This window comes from Musca autumnalis, unplaced genomic scaffold (assembly GCF_047663935.1).
Source record: "Musca autumnalis isolate F117 unplaced genomic scaffold, ASM4766393v1 scaffold_5, whole genome shotgun sequence".
NCBI classification, from domain to species: domain Eukaryota; kingdom Metazoa; phylum Arthropoda; class Insecta; order Diptera; family Muscidae; genus Musca; species Musca autumnalis.
In genome coordinates, this window is record NW_027412088.1 from 174,608,077 (window position 1) to 174,625,483 (window position 17,407).

General features: G+C 37.8%; 1 protein-coding gene across 2 annotated transcripts in view; it reads left to right on the plus strand.

Annotated features, from left to right (window-relative positions):
• Nucleotides 1-17,407, plus strand: part of LOC141404970 (uncharacterized) — a 1,496,028-nt gene that overhangs the window by 270,268 nt on the left and 1,208,353 nt on the right. For both annotated transcript variants that reach the window (XM_073988846.1, XM_073988845.1), the window contains 2 exons: nucleotides 6,504-6,707; nucleotides 16,394-16,545. In XM_073988846.1, coding sequence (XP_073844947.1) covers nucleotides 6,504-6,707; nucleotides 16,394-16,545 — 356 coding nt within the window. The remainder of the gene's footprint in view (nucleotides 1-6,503; nucleotides 6,708-16,393; nucleotides 16,546-17,407) is intronic.

Consider the following 17,407-nt stretch of genomic DNA (forward strand, 5'->3'; position numbering starts at 1 on the left):
GAAGGTTTTCTGAACATAGAAGAGCTTTGGAAGGTTTTCTGAGCATAGGTCATCAATGTTCAGAAAACCTTCCAAAGGTCTTCTGACCATAGAAGACCTTTTGAAGGTCTTCCGAACATAGAAGACCTTTCGAAGGTCTTCCGAACATAGAAGACCTTTCGAAGGTCTTCCGAACATAGAAGACCTTCAGTACGTCTTTTGAACATAGAAGACCTTCAGAAGGTCTTCTGTTCCCAGATGACCTTAAGAAGGTTTTCTGTTCTCAGAAGACCTGTGGAGGTTCTTCTTCTCAGAGAGGACCTACGGAAAATCGTCTGCTCCGAGGGGACCTCTGGAAGACCCTTTCCAAATGACTAGAGGAGACATTTGCAACATATTTGGTTCAGGGGAGACTTTCTTCTGTCCAGAAAAGACCTTTGGGAGATCTTCTGTTTAGAGAAGACCTTTAGAAGGTTTTCTGTCCAGAAATGAATTTTAGATGGGCTTCGGTTCTGAGAAGACCCTTGGAGATGACCTTTGGAAGGTCTTCTCTTCAGAGAAACCCTTTGGAAGGTCTTTTGTCCAGAGAAGACCTTTGGAAGGTCTTCTGTTCAGGGAAGAACTTTGGAAGGTCTTCTGTTCAGTGAAGACCTTATGAAGGTCTTCTGTTCAGAGGAATTCTTTGGAAGGTTTTCTCTTCAGAGAAGACTTTTGGAAGATCTTCTATTCATAAAACACATTAAGAAGGTCTTCTATCCAGAGAAAACTTTTATCTGGTTTTCTGTCCGGAGAAAGTCATTAGAAGGTATTTTGTTCGGACAAGACCTTTAGCAGGTTCTCTGTCCTGAATAGATCATAAGAAAGTCATTAGAAGGTATTTTGTTCGGACCAGACCTTTAGCAGGTTCTCTGTCCTGAAAAGATCATAAGAAGGTTTTCTGCACAGGGAAGACCATCATAAAGTCTTCTGTCTTCAAAAAAAAAAAAAAAATAAAAAATAAAAATCCTGCTCCGAGGGGACCTCTGGAAGACCCCTTGCGGATGACTAGAGGAGACCTTTGCAACATATTTGGTTCAGAGGAGACTTTCTTCTGTCCAGAAAAGACCTTTGGGAGATCTTCTGTTTAGAGAAGACCTTTAGAAGGTTTTCTGTCCAGAAATAAATTTTAGATGGGCTTCTGTTCTGAGAAGACCCTTGGAGATGACCTTTGGAAGGTCTTCTCTTCAGAGAAACCCTTTGGAAGGTCTTTTGTCAAAGAAGACCTTTGGAAGGTCTTCTGTTCAGGGAAGAACTTTGGAAGGTCTTCTGTTCGGACAAGACCTTTAGCAGGTTCTCTGTCCTGAAAAGATCATAAGAAGGTCTTCTGCACAGGGAAGACCATCATAAAGTCTTCTTCTTCAAAAAAAATAAAAATCCTGCTCCGAGGGGACCTGTGGAAAACCCCTTGCGGATGACCAGAGGAGACCTTTGGAACATATTCGGTTCAGAGGAGATCTTCTTCTGTCCATAAAAGACATTTGGGAGGTCTTCTGTCAAGAGATGACCTTTGGAAGGTTTTCACTTCAGAGAAAACCTTTGGAAGGTATTTTGTGCAGAGAAGACCTTTGGAAGGTCTTCTGTGCAGAGAAGACCTTTGGAAGATGTTCTGTTCAGAGAAGAACTTTTGAAGGTCTTCTGTCCAGAGGAACCCGTTGGAAGGTTTTCTCTTCAGAGAAGACTTTTGGAAGATCTTCTGGTTAGAGAACACATTAAGAAGGTCTTCTATGTAGAGAAAACATTTAGCTGTTTTTCTGTCCAGAGAAGATCATTGGAAGGTCTTTTGTTCGGAGAAGATCTTTAGGAAATTTTCTGTCCTGGAAAGATCATTAGAAGGTTTTCGGCACAGGAAAGACCTTAATAAAGTCTTCTGTCTTCAAAAAAAAGCTTCTGCTCCGAGAGGAGCTGTAGAAGACCCTTGCGGATGAACAGAAAAGACCTCTGGAACATATTCGGTTTAGAGGAGATCTTCTCCTGTCCATAAAAGACCTTTGGGAGATCTTCTGCCCTGAAGGTTTTCTGTCCAGAAATAATTTTTAGATGGCCTTCTGTTCTGAGAAGACCCTTGGAGACCTGTTGAAAGCATACCTTCAGAATGTCTTCTGTCCAGAGATGACCTTTGGAAGGTCTTCTCTTCAGAGAAAAGCTTTGGAAGATCTTCTGTTCAGAGAACACATTAAGAATGTCTTCTATCCAGAAAAAAAAACATTTAACTAGTTTTCTGTGCAGAGAAGATCTGTCTTCTGTCTCCAAAAAATCTTTTGGCGTTTAGAAGATCTTCTGGCCATAGAAAGCAAGTAGAAAGTCTTTTGACCACAGAAGACCTTATAGAAGGCCCTTGGAAGATCCCCTGACATCGAATATGTTCCGTACGTGAAGGATGTTCAGAAGATCTTCTGATCATATAAGGCTGTTAAAAGTTTTTCTGATCACAGAAAATCTTTGGTATTCCTTCATAAAAGGCCTTTAGAAGGTCTTCGGAGCATAGAAGAAGCTTAGAAGTTCTTCTGACCGAAGAAAATCACAAGATGATCCTCTGGCCCTAGATGACCTTTAGAAGGTCTTCTGACCATAAAAAACCTTTAGAAAGTCCTCTGACTAATGAAGGCCTATAGAAGGTCTATAGACCATAAGAGGCCTTTAGAAGGTTTTATAATCATAGTAGACCTAAAGTAGGTCTTCTGAAAATAGAAGACCTTTAGAAGGTCTTCTGACCAAGGATGACTTTAGAAAGTCTTCTAAACATAAAAGACCTTTAAAGGGGTTTTTGTCTCAAGAAGACTTTAATATGGTCTTCTGCTATAGGAGACCTTTAGAAGGCCACTGAGCATAGGCAACGTTTAAAAAGCCGTTGAGCATAGGAAACCTTTAGAAGGTCTTCTGACTATAGAAGACAACAAGAAGGTGCTCCGATCATAGAAAACCATTAAAAGTCTTCTGGCAATAGAAAACTTTTAAAAGTTTTCTGATCATAGAATCCCGGTAGAAGGTTTGCTGACCACGGAAGACCTGTAAAAGTTTTCTTACTACAGACGACGTCAAGATGGTCTTCGTCGTTAGAAGCTCTTCTTTCCATAGAAGACCTATAGAAAATCGTGTCTATAAAAGACCTTTTTAAGGTATTCTGTGTATTGATTCTGCTATAGGAGACCTTTAGAAGGCCACTGAGCATAGGCAACGTTTAAAAAGCCGTTGAGCATAGGAAACCTTTAGAAGGTCTTCTGACTATAGAAGACAACAAGAAGGTGCTCCGATCATAGAAAACCATTAAAAGTCTTCTGGCAATAGAAAACTTTTAAAAGTTTTCTGATCATAGAATCCCGGTAGAAGGTTTGCTGACCACGGAAGACCTGCAAAAGTTTTCTTACTACAGACGACGTCAAGATGGTCTTCGTCGTTAGAAGCTCTTCTTTCCATAGAAGACCTATAGAAAATCGTGTCTATAAAAGACCTTTTTAAGGTATTCTGTGTATTGAAGACCTTTGAACTTTTTTGTGTGAACTTATTGGAAACCTACATTCATCATTTGTCTTTAACAGTCCCCTCAGCGACCTGAGGAATTTTTTGGTATAGAAAAAAGTACCCTCATGGATCTGAAGACATTTTTTCTATAGAAAAAAGTACCCTCATGGATCTGAGGACATTTTTTTGTATAGAAAAAAGTAACCCCATGGACCTGAGGACATTTTTTCTATAGAAAAAAGTACCCTCAAGGATCTGAGGAAATTTTTTCTATACAAAAAAGTACCCTAAGGAACCTGACGAAATTTTTCTATAGAAAAAAGTACCCTCAGGGACCTGTGGAATTTTTTTTTATAGAAAAAAGTACCCTCAGGGACCTGAGGATTTTTTATAGAAAAAAGTGCCCTCAGGTACATGAAGAAATTGTTTCTATAGAAAAAAGTACCCTCAGTGACCTGAGGAATTTTTTTTCTATAAAAAAAAAGTACCTTCGGAGACCTGAGGAAATTTTTTTCTCTAGAAAAATGTACCCCCCGTGGCATGAGGACACATTTTCTATAGAAAAAATTAACCTCCGTGACCTGAGGAAATTTTTTCTATACTAAAAAAGTACCCTCAGGGATCTGAGAAAATTTTTTCTATACTAAAAATGTACCCTCATGGATCTGCGGAAATTTTTTTCTATAGATAAAAGTACCCTCACAGAACTGAGGATTTTTTTCTATAGAAAAAAGTATCCTCAAGGACCTTAGAAATTTTTTTCTATAGATAAAATTACCCTCAGGAATTTTTCTTCTATAGAAAAAAGTACCTTCAGCGACCTGAGGAAATTTTTTCTATAGAAAAAAGTACCCTCCGTGGTCTGAGGGCATTTTTTCTATATAAAGGAATTTTTTTATAGAAAAAAGTACCCTCAGGAATCTGAGGAATTTTTTCTATAGAAAAAAGTACCCTCAGGGACCTGAGGAATTTTTTTCTATAGAAAACAAGTACCCTAAGTGACCTGAGGAAATTTTTTCTATAGAAAAAAGTACCCTCAGGGACCTGAGGAAATTTTTTCTTTAGAAAAAAGTACGCTCAGGAACCTAAGGAAATTTTTTCTATAAAAAAATACCTTCAGAGACCTGATGAAATTTTTTCTATAGAAAAAAGTACCCTTAGAGACCTGATGAAATTTTTTCTAAAATAAAATAAAAAAACCCTCATGGAACTGATACAATTTTCTCTATAATAAAAAAGAGGAAATTTTTTCTATAGAAAAAAGTACCCTCAGGGACCTGAGGAAATTTTTTCTTTAGAAAAAAGTACGCTCAGGAACCTAAGGAAATTTTTTCTATAAAAAAATACCTTCAGAGACCTGATGAAATTTTTTCTATAGAAAAAAGTACCCTCAGAGACCTGATGAAATATTTTCTATAATAAAATAAAAAAAAACCCTCATGGAACTGAGACAATTTTCTCTATAATAAAAAACCCCTTATGGAACTTAGACATGAGGATTTTTTTCTATAGAAAAATACCCTCCGTCGACTGAGGACATTTTTTCTACAGAAAAAATACCCTCCGTTGCCTGAGGACATTGTTTCTATATAAAAAATGTACCCACAGGGACCTGAGGAAATTCTTTCTATATAAAAAAGTACCCTCATGGAACTGAGGAAATTTTTTCTATAAAAAAAGTACATTCAGGGACCTGAGAAAATGTTTCTCTATAAAAAAAGTACCCTCGGGGACCTGTAGAAATTTGTTCCCTAAATCATTCTCAAGATTTATCAATGATTTACATCACCTCTTTCCATCCATCTTTAAGCTAAACTGTAAATCACATTACATTCGACCACAACTTAAAGTATTTTACGCTTCATTTAAGTGTCATTGTATTTTGTTTTTATTCTTGTTTCTTTCAATCTTTGCATTTCTTTGTTGACAATTTTGTTTTATTTGTATTGTTTTTTTTTTTTTGTATTTTTACGGTCTCAGTCTCTGTTTCTCATCTATGGTCGTCGTATTGGTATAGGTCTTTCCTGTCGTCGTCAATGTTCACATGTGGCCATGACTGTCTGTTTACTTTTGTTATTCTGTCTGTCTGTCAGTCTATCATTGGAGGTTATTTGTCTGTTGTTGTTGTCACTGCTGTTATAGCTTTGCATCGAGTTGTTTTTTTTTTCACTCTGTGTTTAAGGATCTCAATGTCAGTTTCACAATCGTTGAAGTGTTTGGCATTTAAACTGTATATGGCTGGTTGTTGTTTGACTATGTGTGTGTTTTTTATAGAAGAGTGAATACGAGTGTTTACTTGGCCATTATACACTCTCATACACACACAATATTGCGTAATTTTGTTTGGGTGTGTATGTGTAAAACACTTGAAAATGTCAAAAAGCTTAAATATATAAACACACAATAAATTAAACAACACTGTTCTGATGTATAAAAAGGAATGATGACACAAATGAAAGTGTACTTTAAATGCATTGCATTTGGGGGCTGAGTAATGATGGGGAAACTTGAAAAAATAATAAAAATAAATTTGGAATTTAAGTAACATGTATTAAATTATTATGAAAATGAAATAAACACAAAGATGTATTATGAAAATATTAAAATACATTTTTGGCTAATTTTTTATTTGAGAATTTAAAAATTGCAGTAATTTAACCAAAAATTAATATTTCTTAAAGAAAGAATCTGCTTATTTCAAATGTGGCTGCTTTAGTCCGCATAAGTAAAACTTAAATACGCTAAGCCCATAACTCCAAGAAGCCAACAGCAATTGTGGATCCCAAAAATTTTAATTTGCGTAAAATTGTTCAAATTTGAATTTTTTACAATTTAATTCCAAATATAAATATATAAACATTTTAAATCACTTTGACAGTTGTTATCCTCTCTCTTCCTTTTTCTCTCTCTCAATGATTGTTTGACATCTGTATATTATTATTATTTTATTTTCTCTATATACAACATCATATTCAAGTTATTTAATTCATTTTTATTATTGTTGTTGTTGTTGCTGTACATTATAGGTTCACCACAACCACGCGTTACCTGGTGGCGTGAAAATACACTGCTTGACGGCTCATCACATTCCCTGTCAACTAATCGTGTCGGCAATACGCTTTCATTGGGCAAATTGAAACGCAGCAACTTGAACATGCAGCTAACATGCGTGGCAGCCAACAATAACATCACAGTGCCAATAACTAACACCGTGACATTGGATATGAACTGTAAGTGTTGTGTGAAAAAACAATTTTCAGAACATTTTATTTTGGAAATAAAAAAATGCTGATTTAAAATACTGCAAAGACGATTTTAACACTGAGTTTGAAATGTGATAGTTATGATGGGGGTAGGGGCGAAATATTTTTGGTGGGTGAAAACTAAATAAATTTAATAAATAATTTTTTATTGTTGCCTTATAATGGCCACTTGAAAATTTTACAAAATTGAAAATATTTTATCCATTTTAAAGTGTAGGTAAAATAGAATATATTAAAAGTTTTCGATTTTCTCAAAATGGTATTTTTGAAAGCGGTGTCCACGGTAGCTCGAGAATGGATGATCCGATCTTTATATATTTTTGTGGGATTATTAAACACATCAAAGTGACGTTAAGTGAGCGAATTTTCTTCAAACAAATTTTTGTACGAATTTTCATAACCCCTTAAGCGAAAAAAGAATTTCGTTGATGGTGGTACCCGAAACGATTGTTCGGCAGAAATTGAACGATGTGCAAAATTTCGGCCAAATCGAATTCCTAGTTTGTGTGTTATCGGGTTTAGTGGTAATTTTAGTTGGTGCCGGCAGGCCAGCATTATCTCAGGAAGTATTGATCTGTCCCCGAAAGAAATCTATACCGTCATATTAGGGAATGCAAAGACAAACCGCTGAAAAATTCAATCATGCCTAACGAATCATGAACTTAAATTTTGTGTGGGAGGTACCCACAGGAGGGGACCGACATAATCCATATTCAAATAACAAGGCGCAAAGTTTAGACAAAATTAGTTGATCCGTTCAAGAGTTATCGTCAACATCAACCTGAAAGACAAACTGACGAGTGAGACAAAATCGGATCAAAATTTTCTGAAACGGATTTCGCCCAAAATATAATTTAGATCAGGCACGTTTTTGATCATAAAAAAGCACGCTTATCATCGTTAGCCTAAAGCTGAGGGTATAAAAAGGCCTTCAAAGGGTCTTCTATGCACATGATTATACCCTCAGCCACCGACGTAGCCAGGGGGGGGGCCCGGGGGGCCCGGGCCCCCCCCGAAATGATTTTTGTTCCCATAGGATATTAGCTTATGCTTCACATTTTAGTAATTTTTAAATAAAATTTTTAACTGTTTTAAATTTTTCAAGAAATATGTAAAGTATTTGGAGGAAGTATTACAGAGAATTATTTAACTACATTGGTATACTAATTGTCCAACATATTTGAAAGGGTAATCATAATAAACACGTTAGGCTTTTTCAGCAATTTTCTGCATAGTTGTTGTTAAGTTTTAAGGTGTTGTTTAAGCGTTTATTCGTAATTTTAGGCTGAATGTAAGTGTTACTGAGTTCAGAACAAGATGGTCATTTGTATTTATTGAACGTCCAATACTTTGGCTTATAAACAACGTCTAGAAAAAACATTCTTGCGATCTTTTGTTTTTGAAGTTTTTGATAAGACCAATTCAACAATAAAAGATAAAAACGTTGCTTAATCCTTGAGGTTTTAATTTTTTTTTTGTAAAAAAACTATATCAACCCTGTTTTGTGATATAATTTCTGTTCCACCGCAGTGTTGTCCGTTGAGATTATTTGAATCTGGCCTCTTGTTACAAATTAGTAAATGTCTATTGTACAAAAAAGGATTTTCCTGTCGCATTTTTATTGCATATTATTTCCAATATTTCAAAATTACATTGAATTTCATCTTCAGGGTTTTTTCTGTCGATTGCTCTTTGAATTGTATTTTGTGAAGTACTTTCAATGGATGCACATTTCTAGAAATGTTCCTCTTTCCTTCTTCGGCAAAGGAATTTGTGACGACAAACGAAATAAAAAAACTGATCGGAAACATGTTGTTCATCGTCAAAATCTCAACAAGTACCAGAACTGAAACTTTCATCTGTGGACAGATCGATAAGCGGCTACGCAACCAAAATCCTTTAACCCAAAGCTATGTATTAGGAGATTTTAAGAATTGTGTATACATTTTCGAAAGCATGAACTTGCCAACAAAATATGGATTCTATCATTGATCACAAGTGTTGCGGAGGAGGTATCTAAAGAAATAGACCGGATCGACATAGATCATTTTTTAAGTAGATCTTATTTTTGGAGTCATGCCTTTTAAAAAATATTGCGCCCACCGATCATTTCAGTTAGTGACAGTTCACATTTGACAGTTGACATTTTCAGTTTTTTTTTTTTCAGCAAATATGGACTTGCCCACAAAAAACATAATACCGCTCTAAACACAAGGAATACCTTCAGTAAAAATTTCTAAGGATCCTCGAACTGACCTTAAACTGCATTAAACAGTTATTTTGAAGGTTTGTGAGGGATGTACCTAGTATGGCCCATTTTCGAGCTAAAACTAAGTTTAGACAAAATTTTACAAAAAACAAAGTTTGGACCAAATCTGTTGCTCCGTTCAAGAAAAATCGTACATATCACTTTAGCTAAAAGTCTTGAAATTTGGGGGAAATACCAGAAGGAGTAGACAGAAAATCATCATTTTTGATCTTTTTATAATGCTCGCAGAAATATTGCGATTAACGAAGTATGGACCAAAGAGTATACGGTTCGAAAATTGTCGTGCGCACCAGCCTCTACACATTATGGCCGTAGGTGTTCTTTACAGCTTTCGTCCCATTCTCACTGGAAGTATGGACTTGCCCTTGAAAAACCTTGTACTGTAACAATAGGTGAACCGAGAACACTTTTTGCAAAAAAGCAAAGCGTTTCCAGAGAGGTATTTTTATTTATTAATTTATTTCATATTTTTACTTATAACTAAATTATTATCATAAAGGAAGGAAACCATGACTACTAAGGTCTTACTTTCACAGGTACATATATTTACTAATTATCCAGAGAGGTCTTAAACTGCACTTCTCTGAAAATTTTTGAAATCTCTGTGGAAGGTTACCAAAAGAGTGGATCGATAAGGTCCATCTTCGAATTTGATCAAAATTTGGACAAAATATCACGAAGGTCAACATAGCTAAGTCGGCCCCAAGTTTTCTTAAACAGATTTCTTCAAAACCAACTTTGGACCTAAAACCATTATTTCGATGAGGCATATTTTGACTAAAGGCTGAGAGTATAAAAAAATGTAGATTGGGAAAAATTGTGTTTATGGATTTTTGATAAAAGAATGTATGTGTATAAACATTGGATTGGGCGCCAGAATTTCATTTTAAAATAATTCAAGACTTCCTAGTTCCTGATCAATTTATGAGAAGATCCACGATAGGAAACCAGAATTTCTATAAGAGAAGTCCGACGATTGCACGCCAAAATTAGTCTATTGACAGATGCACGATTGGGCGACAGAATTTGTCATTTACATACCCGCGATTGGGTGCTAGAATTTCATCTGGATAGACTCACTATTGCTCATCATTAGCTATCTATGAAGAAAACCATTATCGGCCTTCAGAAATTCTTTGTGATGAGATCTACGATTTGACACCAAAATACCTTTAGAAAAATAACTACAACTGGTTTCTTTATGACAATAACAACGATTGGACACCTGAATTTCCGAAATTGAAAAAGTTGGCCATATTCTGACACCGCAGCATAAAAAAGACCAAAAAATAATCTCATTTTCCTTCCATAAATTACTCAATAAAATTGGAGTGGAATATTAAAGCCGTGATTTTGAACGTTTGTATAGTAGGAAACAAAGAAAAGGTCCTTAACATTCCATGTAAACAAAAAAAGTTGAATATTAAGATATTTCTAAGGGTTTCCGATTGTATACTCTATCTTTTGGTCTTACCGAAGTGATATTACTGAATTACATAACATTCATTGTAGTTGTGAGTTATTTGATAAATGATACACCCACAAATATATGCTCTTATTAATATATACATTGTTTTGAACATATATTAACCCTCATATATGGTCAAAAAAGTTCTGAAAACAAAGGGAAATTGGGCAAGAAGTTTTACGTCATTTTAATTAAAACATAGTAATAAATATTATTTCATCTAAAATATAAGCCTAAAATAAGGTTTAAGTCATTGCTAAATAACAAATTTTCGCTAACATGAACTTTCAACATTTTGGTCAGGTGGGCCCCCCCCGAAATGAAATCCTGGCTACGTCCCTGCCCTCAGCATTTATGCTAACGAGGGTATATACACTTTCATACGGGCAAAATGTGCCTCATCGAAATAATGGTTTTAGACCCCAAGTGGGTTTGGACGAAACCGTTTCAGACAATTTGGAGTCGATTGAGTAATGTCCGTCCGTCTGTCTGCCTGGCTGGAGCGCAAGATAACTCTCGAACCGTATCAACCGATTCTATCCAAAATTTGGCAATCGTAATATTTTGTCCAAACTTAGTTTTAGTTCGAAGATGGGTTACATCGGTCCACTCCTTCCGGTACATCCCCCACAAATGTTCAAAATGTTCAGAAAAATTGTACGTACGATAACTCTTAAAGGCATTACCGATTTGTTCCATACTTTGCAAATCGTGAACTGTCTACCAGACTTAGATGAGGTTCCAATATGGACTCAATCAGTCCAGACCTTCGGGTACCTCCCACACAAAATTTGGGATAAGTTCAGTTTAGGACCTGCTCTCAAATCGCTTTGATTTTTATTTCAGCAACTTGTATTCACTGCCCCTCATACGAAGGTACAAGTTTCATCAGGGGCAAGTGTACACTTCCTGAGTAAATGGCCTGAAAGTTCCAAAAAAACCTATGACACCGTGTAAGGTGGTTGGAGCGCAAGAAAACTCTCGAACGGATCTGCCGGTTCGTTCCAAAATTTGGCCTTAGTAATACTTTGTCCAAACATAGTTTAAGTTCGAAGATAAACCATATCGGTCCACTCCTTCAGGTACCTCCCCCACAAAAGATCAAAAATGTTCGGAAAATTTTTTCGTACGGTAACTCTTGAAGGGAATGGCCGAATTAGTCCATACTTTACACATCCTAATATATCTACCAGATACAGATCGGGTTCAAATATAGACTATATTTGTCATCTCCATCCGGTACCTCCCACACAAAATTTCGGATAAGATCATTTTAAGACTTGCAATCGAATCACTTCGTTTTTTGTTGAAGCGACTTTCATTCGCAGCCTCAATTACGATGGTAACATTTTTTCGAGGGTAAGTCCATACTTCTTGAGCAAACAGTTCGAAGGTTGTAAAAACCCCCTATGGCACTATATGTAGGGGCTGGAGATTCACTTCCATAATGGTCAATTTCGATCCATTCCTTTAAGTATCTCCTCCGCGAAACTTTTGATTTTTAATCCTAATCAAAATTGTTGTCGGTTCATACCCCCAAAATTTTTAAAACCCCCTAAATACATACGTTTCAATATACACAGGCTGAGGGTATATCTCTGTCGGCAAAGCTGACTGATACTTTTTTACTTGTTTCTTGAAAGATCTTCAGTGGCTAGAAGACCCTAAAAAGGCCTTCTATGGAGATGTGTTTTTTTACAGGTCCTCTATGAAGAGAAGATTTCCAGAAGTCCAGCTCTATGGACAGAAGATCTTTAATAGAACTTCTGTGGACAAAAGGTTTATTCTATGTAGAACACTATTTAACAGATCGTCTATGGATGAAAACCCCCTTAACAGATCGTCTATGGACAAAAAAACTTTAAGAGGCCTTCTATGGAGAGAAAACCTTTAACAGCCTTCTACCGGAGAAGACCTCTAACAGGCCTTCTACGGGCAGTATACCTTTAACAGGATTTCTATGGGTAGAACATTTTAACAGGTCCCCAATGGACAGAAGATCTATAACAAGCCTTCTATGGGCAGAAGACCTTTAACAGGCATTCTATGGACAGAAGACCATTAACATACCTTCTATTGACAAAAGGCCTTTAACACGTTTCCTATGGGCATAAGACTTTTAACTGGTCTTCTATGGACTTCTATGAACAGAAACTCTTTAACAGGTCTTCTATGAACAGAAATAAAGTTTGGAGCTCAACCATTGCTTAAGCCATACATAACCTTACTCAAATGGAAGTTGTCAAGCATAAAGTGTGATATTGGTTGCCTGACGGTTATGTAGCTCTGGAGTAGAAAATTTTTGCAATAGCTCTGCACATTCTACTTGAACTGGGTTGCTGTTGTTGTAACAGTGTTTTATTATTATGTTTGTATGTTTGTTCTCCTGTTCAATCTGGCTCTGGGTCTATCTCCAGTTCCAGGAAAGTGGCTGCTTCGATGGGATGTAACCTCAGATCCACTGGAGTTAGATAAGTAGGTTTGGCTGGGCAGTTGAAAAGGTGTTTTGTGTGGCACCGTGCCACATACTGGGCAGATGTCTTGCACAGCGCGGTCAATTTCCGTCCAATAAGAATTTAGGCGTCTCCAATATCCCGAGCGTAGTAGAACCATAACTACTCTAGTTTGTCGTGACAGCTGACGCTCCTCAGCTGCAATAGATGGACTTTATTCACAATTTAATTGCGTAAGGCCTTGGCAACTGCATCCGTGTGAATACTATTTAAAGCTACTTGATATGCTTGTTGATCTAGAGGTTCTTTCTTGTATCGTTGAACTTTAGAGCATGGATATCCTTCCTGATCTGCCTGAATGTGTCGATGGTGATTGGGGTGACTCACACTCTAACATCCAAGCAGCTACTGCAATGAAAGCATCTCATTGTGTTGCTTTACTGGAGGAATCTTTGCCTCATCATGTAGATGGTCCACTGAAGATTTGAGGAGGCACCCTGTTGCTGTTCTCAGGGTGGCATTCTGGCAAATTTGAATCTTTTTCCAATTCGTATCTCATAATCTCGGGGACCAGACTGGCGCCGCATAGCTTACCACAGACCGACCTATCGCGTTATATGTGGTCAACAAGGTTTCTTTATCTGCACCCCAAGTGCTGCCGGCTAGGGACTTGAGGACCTTGTTCCTACTTTTCAGTTTGTCGCAAATAGCTGTGGAGTGCGCGCACGACGTTAAAGTAGTGTCGAGTGGGACCCCTAAAATTTTGGGGCAGTTTGTGGTCGGAATTCTGCTAACGTCGACCACGACATTCAATTCTCTTCCAAGCTGCGCTGTCCATGTGGTGAACAGAGTGGCTGTTGATTTTGTGGCGGAAATCTGCATATTCCTCGAATGGAAAAAGGCGATAAGACCGGTTAAATAGTTGTTCAGTCTCTCACAGATGTCATCAGGGCCCGACGCCAGGATCGTGCAATCATCCGCATAAGTTACGATCTCGATGCCGTCTGGAGGGGGCGGAATACAGAAGAGGTAGAGGTTAAACAGTTCCGGAGATATCACCCCACTTTGGGGAACTCCCTGTTTCACTCTACGGGGTTTGGACTTCTTGTTCCTGAATTCCACGTACGACTGGCGTCCACACATATAATTGACTATCCAACGTTTCAAGCTTGGCCGGAGGATTGTCTGCTCAATGTCCTTAAACAGCGTGGAGTGCCTGACTGTATCAAGAGCTTTTGATAAGTCAAGCGCCACTATCACTGTTCTATCACACGGCCGTCTCTGGTTGAGTCCTTCTTGACAAATATGAGTGGTAATGGCGTGCAGCGCAGTTGTCGTGCTGTGCTGCTTACGGAATCCATGCTGATGATCGGCAACTTGATACCTATTTCTGATACTGGGGAGGACTAAGGCCTCAAGGGTCTTTGCTACGGGCTGCAAAAGTGAAATCGGCATGTACGATTCACTTTTGCTGGCATCCTTGCCTGGCTTCCGTAGTGGGACCACCCTGCCCATTTTCCAGACTTCGGGAACAATGAGGGTGGATAGCGACAAGTTGAGAACTTTAGTGAGATCCTCCACTCCCGGCTCAGCTGCTTCAGCATTACCATGGAGACTCCATCAGAGCCAAACGCTTTGGACTATTTGGCGTTCCTGATGGCATTCATGGTTCGACGAAGCTCATCACGCTCGTTTGCTAATCCCGTCGCCTCTGCTGGGAAATTTGGTAGTAATTCGGGTATTTGACCAGCAGGTATATGATTTTCCGCTACCCGAACATCAGAAGGATTGGGCACTTCTCTGAAGCGGTGATTGGTGATCTCCCTGAAACTCGGCCAATAAGCTTTCCCATGATTGACGAATGTGCGGCGTTTAGAGGTGATGAAATCGGGTGGTCTGCTGATGGAGACAATTATGTGGAGATGGTCTGATCCAAGGGAAATTACGTGTTGCCAGTTGACGTCATTTGTCAGACCAGGTGACACGATGGTTATGTCTGGCGAACAGTGACACGCTCCTCTAATTCTGGTAGGGGCATCGTCATTGACCGAGCAAAACGTAGAGCTATCAATCTGCTCAGCCAGCGCTTTACCTCTATGGTCGTTTCCGAGGGCCGAATGCCACATCTCATGATGCGCATTAAAGTTCCCCAGGAACATACGATTATGACCTTCCAAAAGCGGGCTAATGTTAGGCGCGTTATCTGAGTTACAGCTATTTCTCGGCGTGATGTATACTTTCAGCAACTCTATGTCGGCAGTTCCACACCTGACTGCTACCCCCATACATCCCATATATGGGTCATTAGAGGCAGGCTCAAGCGAGATAGGTCTGTATTGAACAGACTGGTGCAAAAGGAAAGCTAATCCCCCACCTCCGCATCTGGTGCGATCCTTCCTTCTTACGTTCAGCATGGTTTCCACCACCGCGACCTTGATCTTCTTCCGATTCATAAAGTCCACTATTTCATCGATCTTACCTCGGAGTCCATTGCAGTTAAATTGCAAAAAGGTTGCATTCTCTGGGAATGGGACAACAACGGCTGGTGTTAAAGGCTGCGTGTGCGGTTGTTGTCGAGGGGACTAAGGGGGAGTTTCGTAATCAGGCGAAGACTCACTGGGTACTGTATTCACGCAGCATGCAGCCACATAGTCCCTCACGTGGACAAGTCCAGAGCAACCTTTTAGATGCACCCACTCCTAATATCTGTTGCATCTCACCGAAGGTTGGATTTGGGTGAAGATGCGGTTGTGACAAACTGAGCACAGATATATTGGTCCCGGGTTTTCTTCCGTCCCGGCATGGACCAAAAGAATTCGGAGCAGGCATTCCGGGATATGCTGCTCCCAACATAGAAAAACGAAACAAATACAAACATATGTACACTGAGGTGGCAGCCGCTGGCCGGAACGATGATTTTGTGTTGTTCTGGGTCAATCCGGTACAAAAAAACCCGCTGCCGTGGGATTGAGAGAATTTTTTGTGTATAGACTGTGTTAATTGTGTCTCTGAGTAGATTAATTAGGTCGCCTGTTTATGCTACTTACCCCAGAAACACCTAAAAATGTATCCTGGTAACTTCTAAAACTCCTTTGCCACCTACAAAAATGCTATTTATTTTTAAAAATTAGGATCTGTTTATAGGACCTACTATACTTCGGACTGAGGGTAGTTTGCTGTTGGAAAAAACAACTGATTCTTTTTCAATTGTTTGGCATTATTCCCTCTCAAAATTTTCCAATATTTGAAGTCTTATTGACATATGATGCGTATACGTGGTGTCAGTATTCATACGCCACTCGGGGAAACAGATGTTGAATTTCAATATAAATCGAATTTTACATGTAAAACAATTTAGAATCTAAAAGATCTTCTGAATATTAGTAATTATAATAAATTAAGATGAAAAATTAAAAAAAAAATGAGTTGTAATAATTCTTATAAAATTTTCTCTTGTTTTTAGTACGTCCTTTATTTGTAAAGCTACAAGGAGAAAATCGCCCACTATCTGCGGGTAACTCATATCAATTAAGTTGTGTGGTAACCGGATCACGTCCAGCGCCAACAATAACCTGGTGGAAGGGTAGTACACCAATGAAGAATACACGTGAAATTGTAAGTAGTCGATTTTTTTTTATTTCATTTAAGAAAAAATATTATTCACAAACATTTAATCACACGCAAATGGTTTAAGTCGTGGAGGTTATGGTGTCCCATTTGTTTCCTTCTTATGACAGACTGCCACACTTAATGGGAAAACCTTACAAAGAAGTATTTTCTGTTTGTTTTAATGGGTGTCTTTAAGTTCGCAAATGAAGAGAAACTTTTTAAATTTTACGAAAAATACATTAGGTTATTTAATTTGAAAATTTTGCCTATTAGGGTGAAGATCATTTTTAACGTTAATTTTTTTTCTAACTAAAAATTAATTGAAAAAGTATTTTTATTTATTTAAAGAACAAAAGGAAAAATTAAAAAAAAGAAACTGAATTGGTGGTGGCGCTGTTTTAAAAAAAGGCTGATATTTAAGAATATTTTCTGAAGAATTAGCGGACCAAAAAACATGGAATTAATATCAGATATACAATGGTGCGTATACGTTTTGCTGTTACTTATACGGCATAGGTACACCAAAAGAAATATGAAGAAAATTTAAATTTCTTTGAAAAGTTTAGCGTTTGAAACAAACAACAAAGCTGCTATCAAATTGCTCAGAATTCATCTTTTAAAATCCATTCCACCCTTTATTGTAGGCAGTTAGGACTTGTCTAAATGGGACACCATAATAACAATCCGCTAATCTTCCTTTTTGTTACCGGCTGTTAAAAATATATATTATTTTTAAACATTTTTTAATTATTTTTCATGTAATTTAATTGCATAAAAAATCATCTTCCTCATCCTTTTAGTCTTTCCTGTATCAAAGAAGATGTGCTCCATATTTTTTATATTCATTTCTTCCTCTATCTCCTCACCA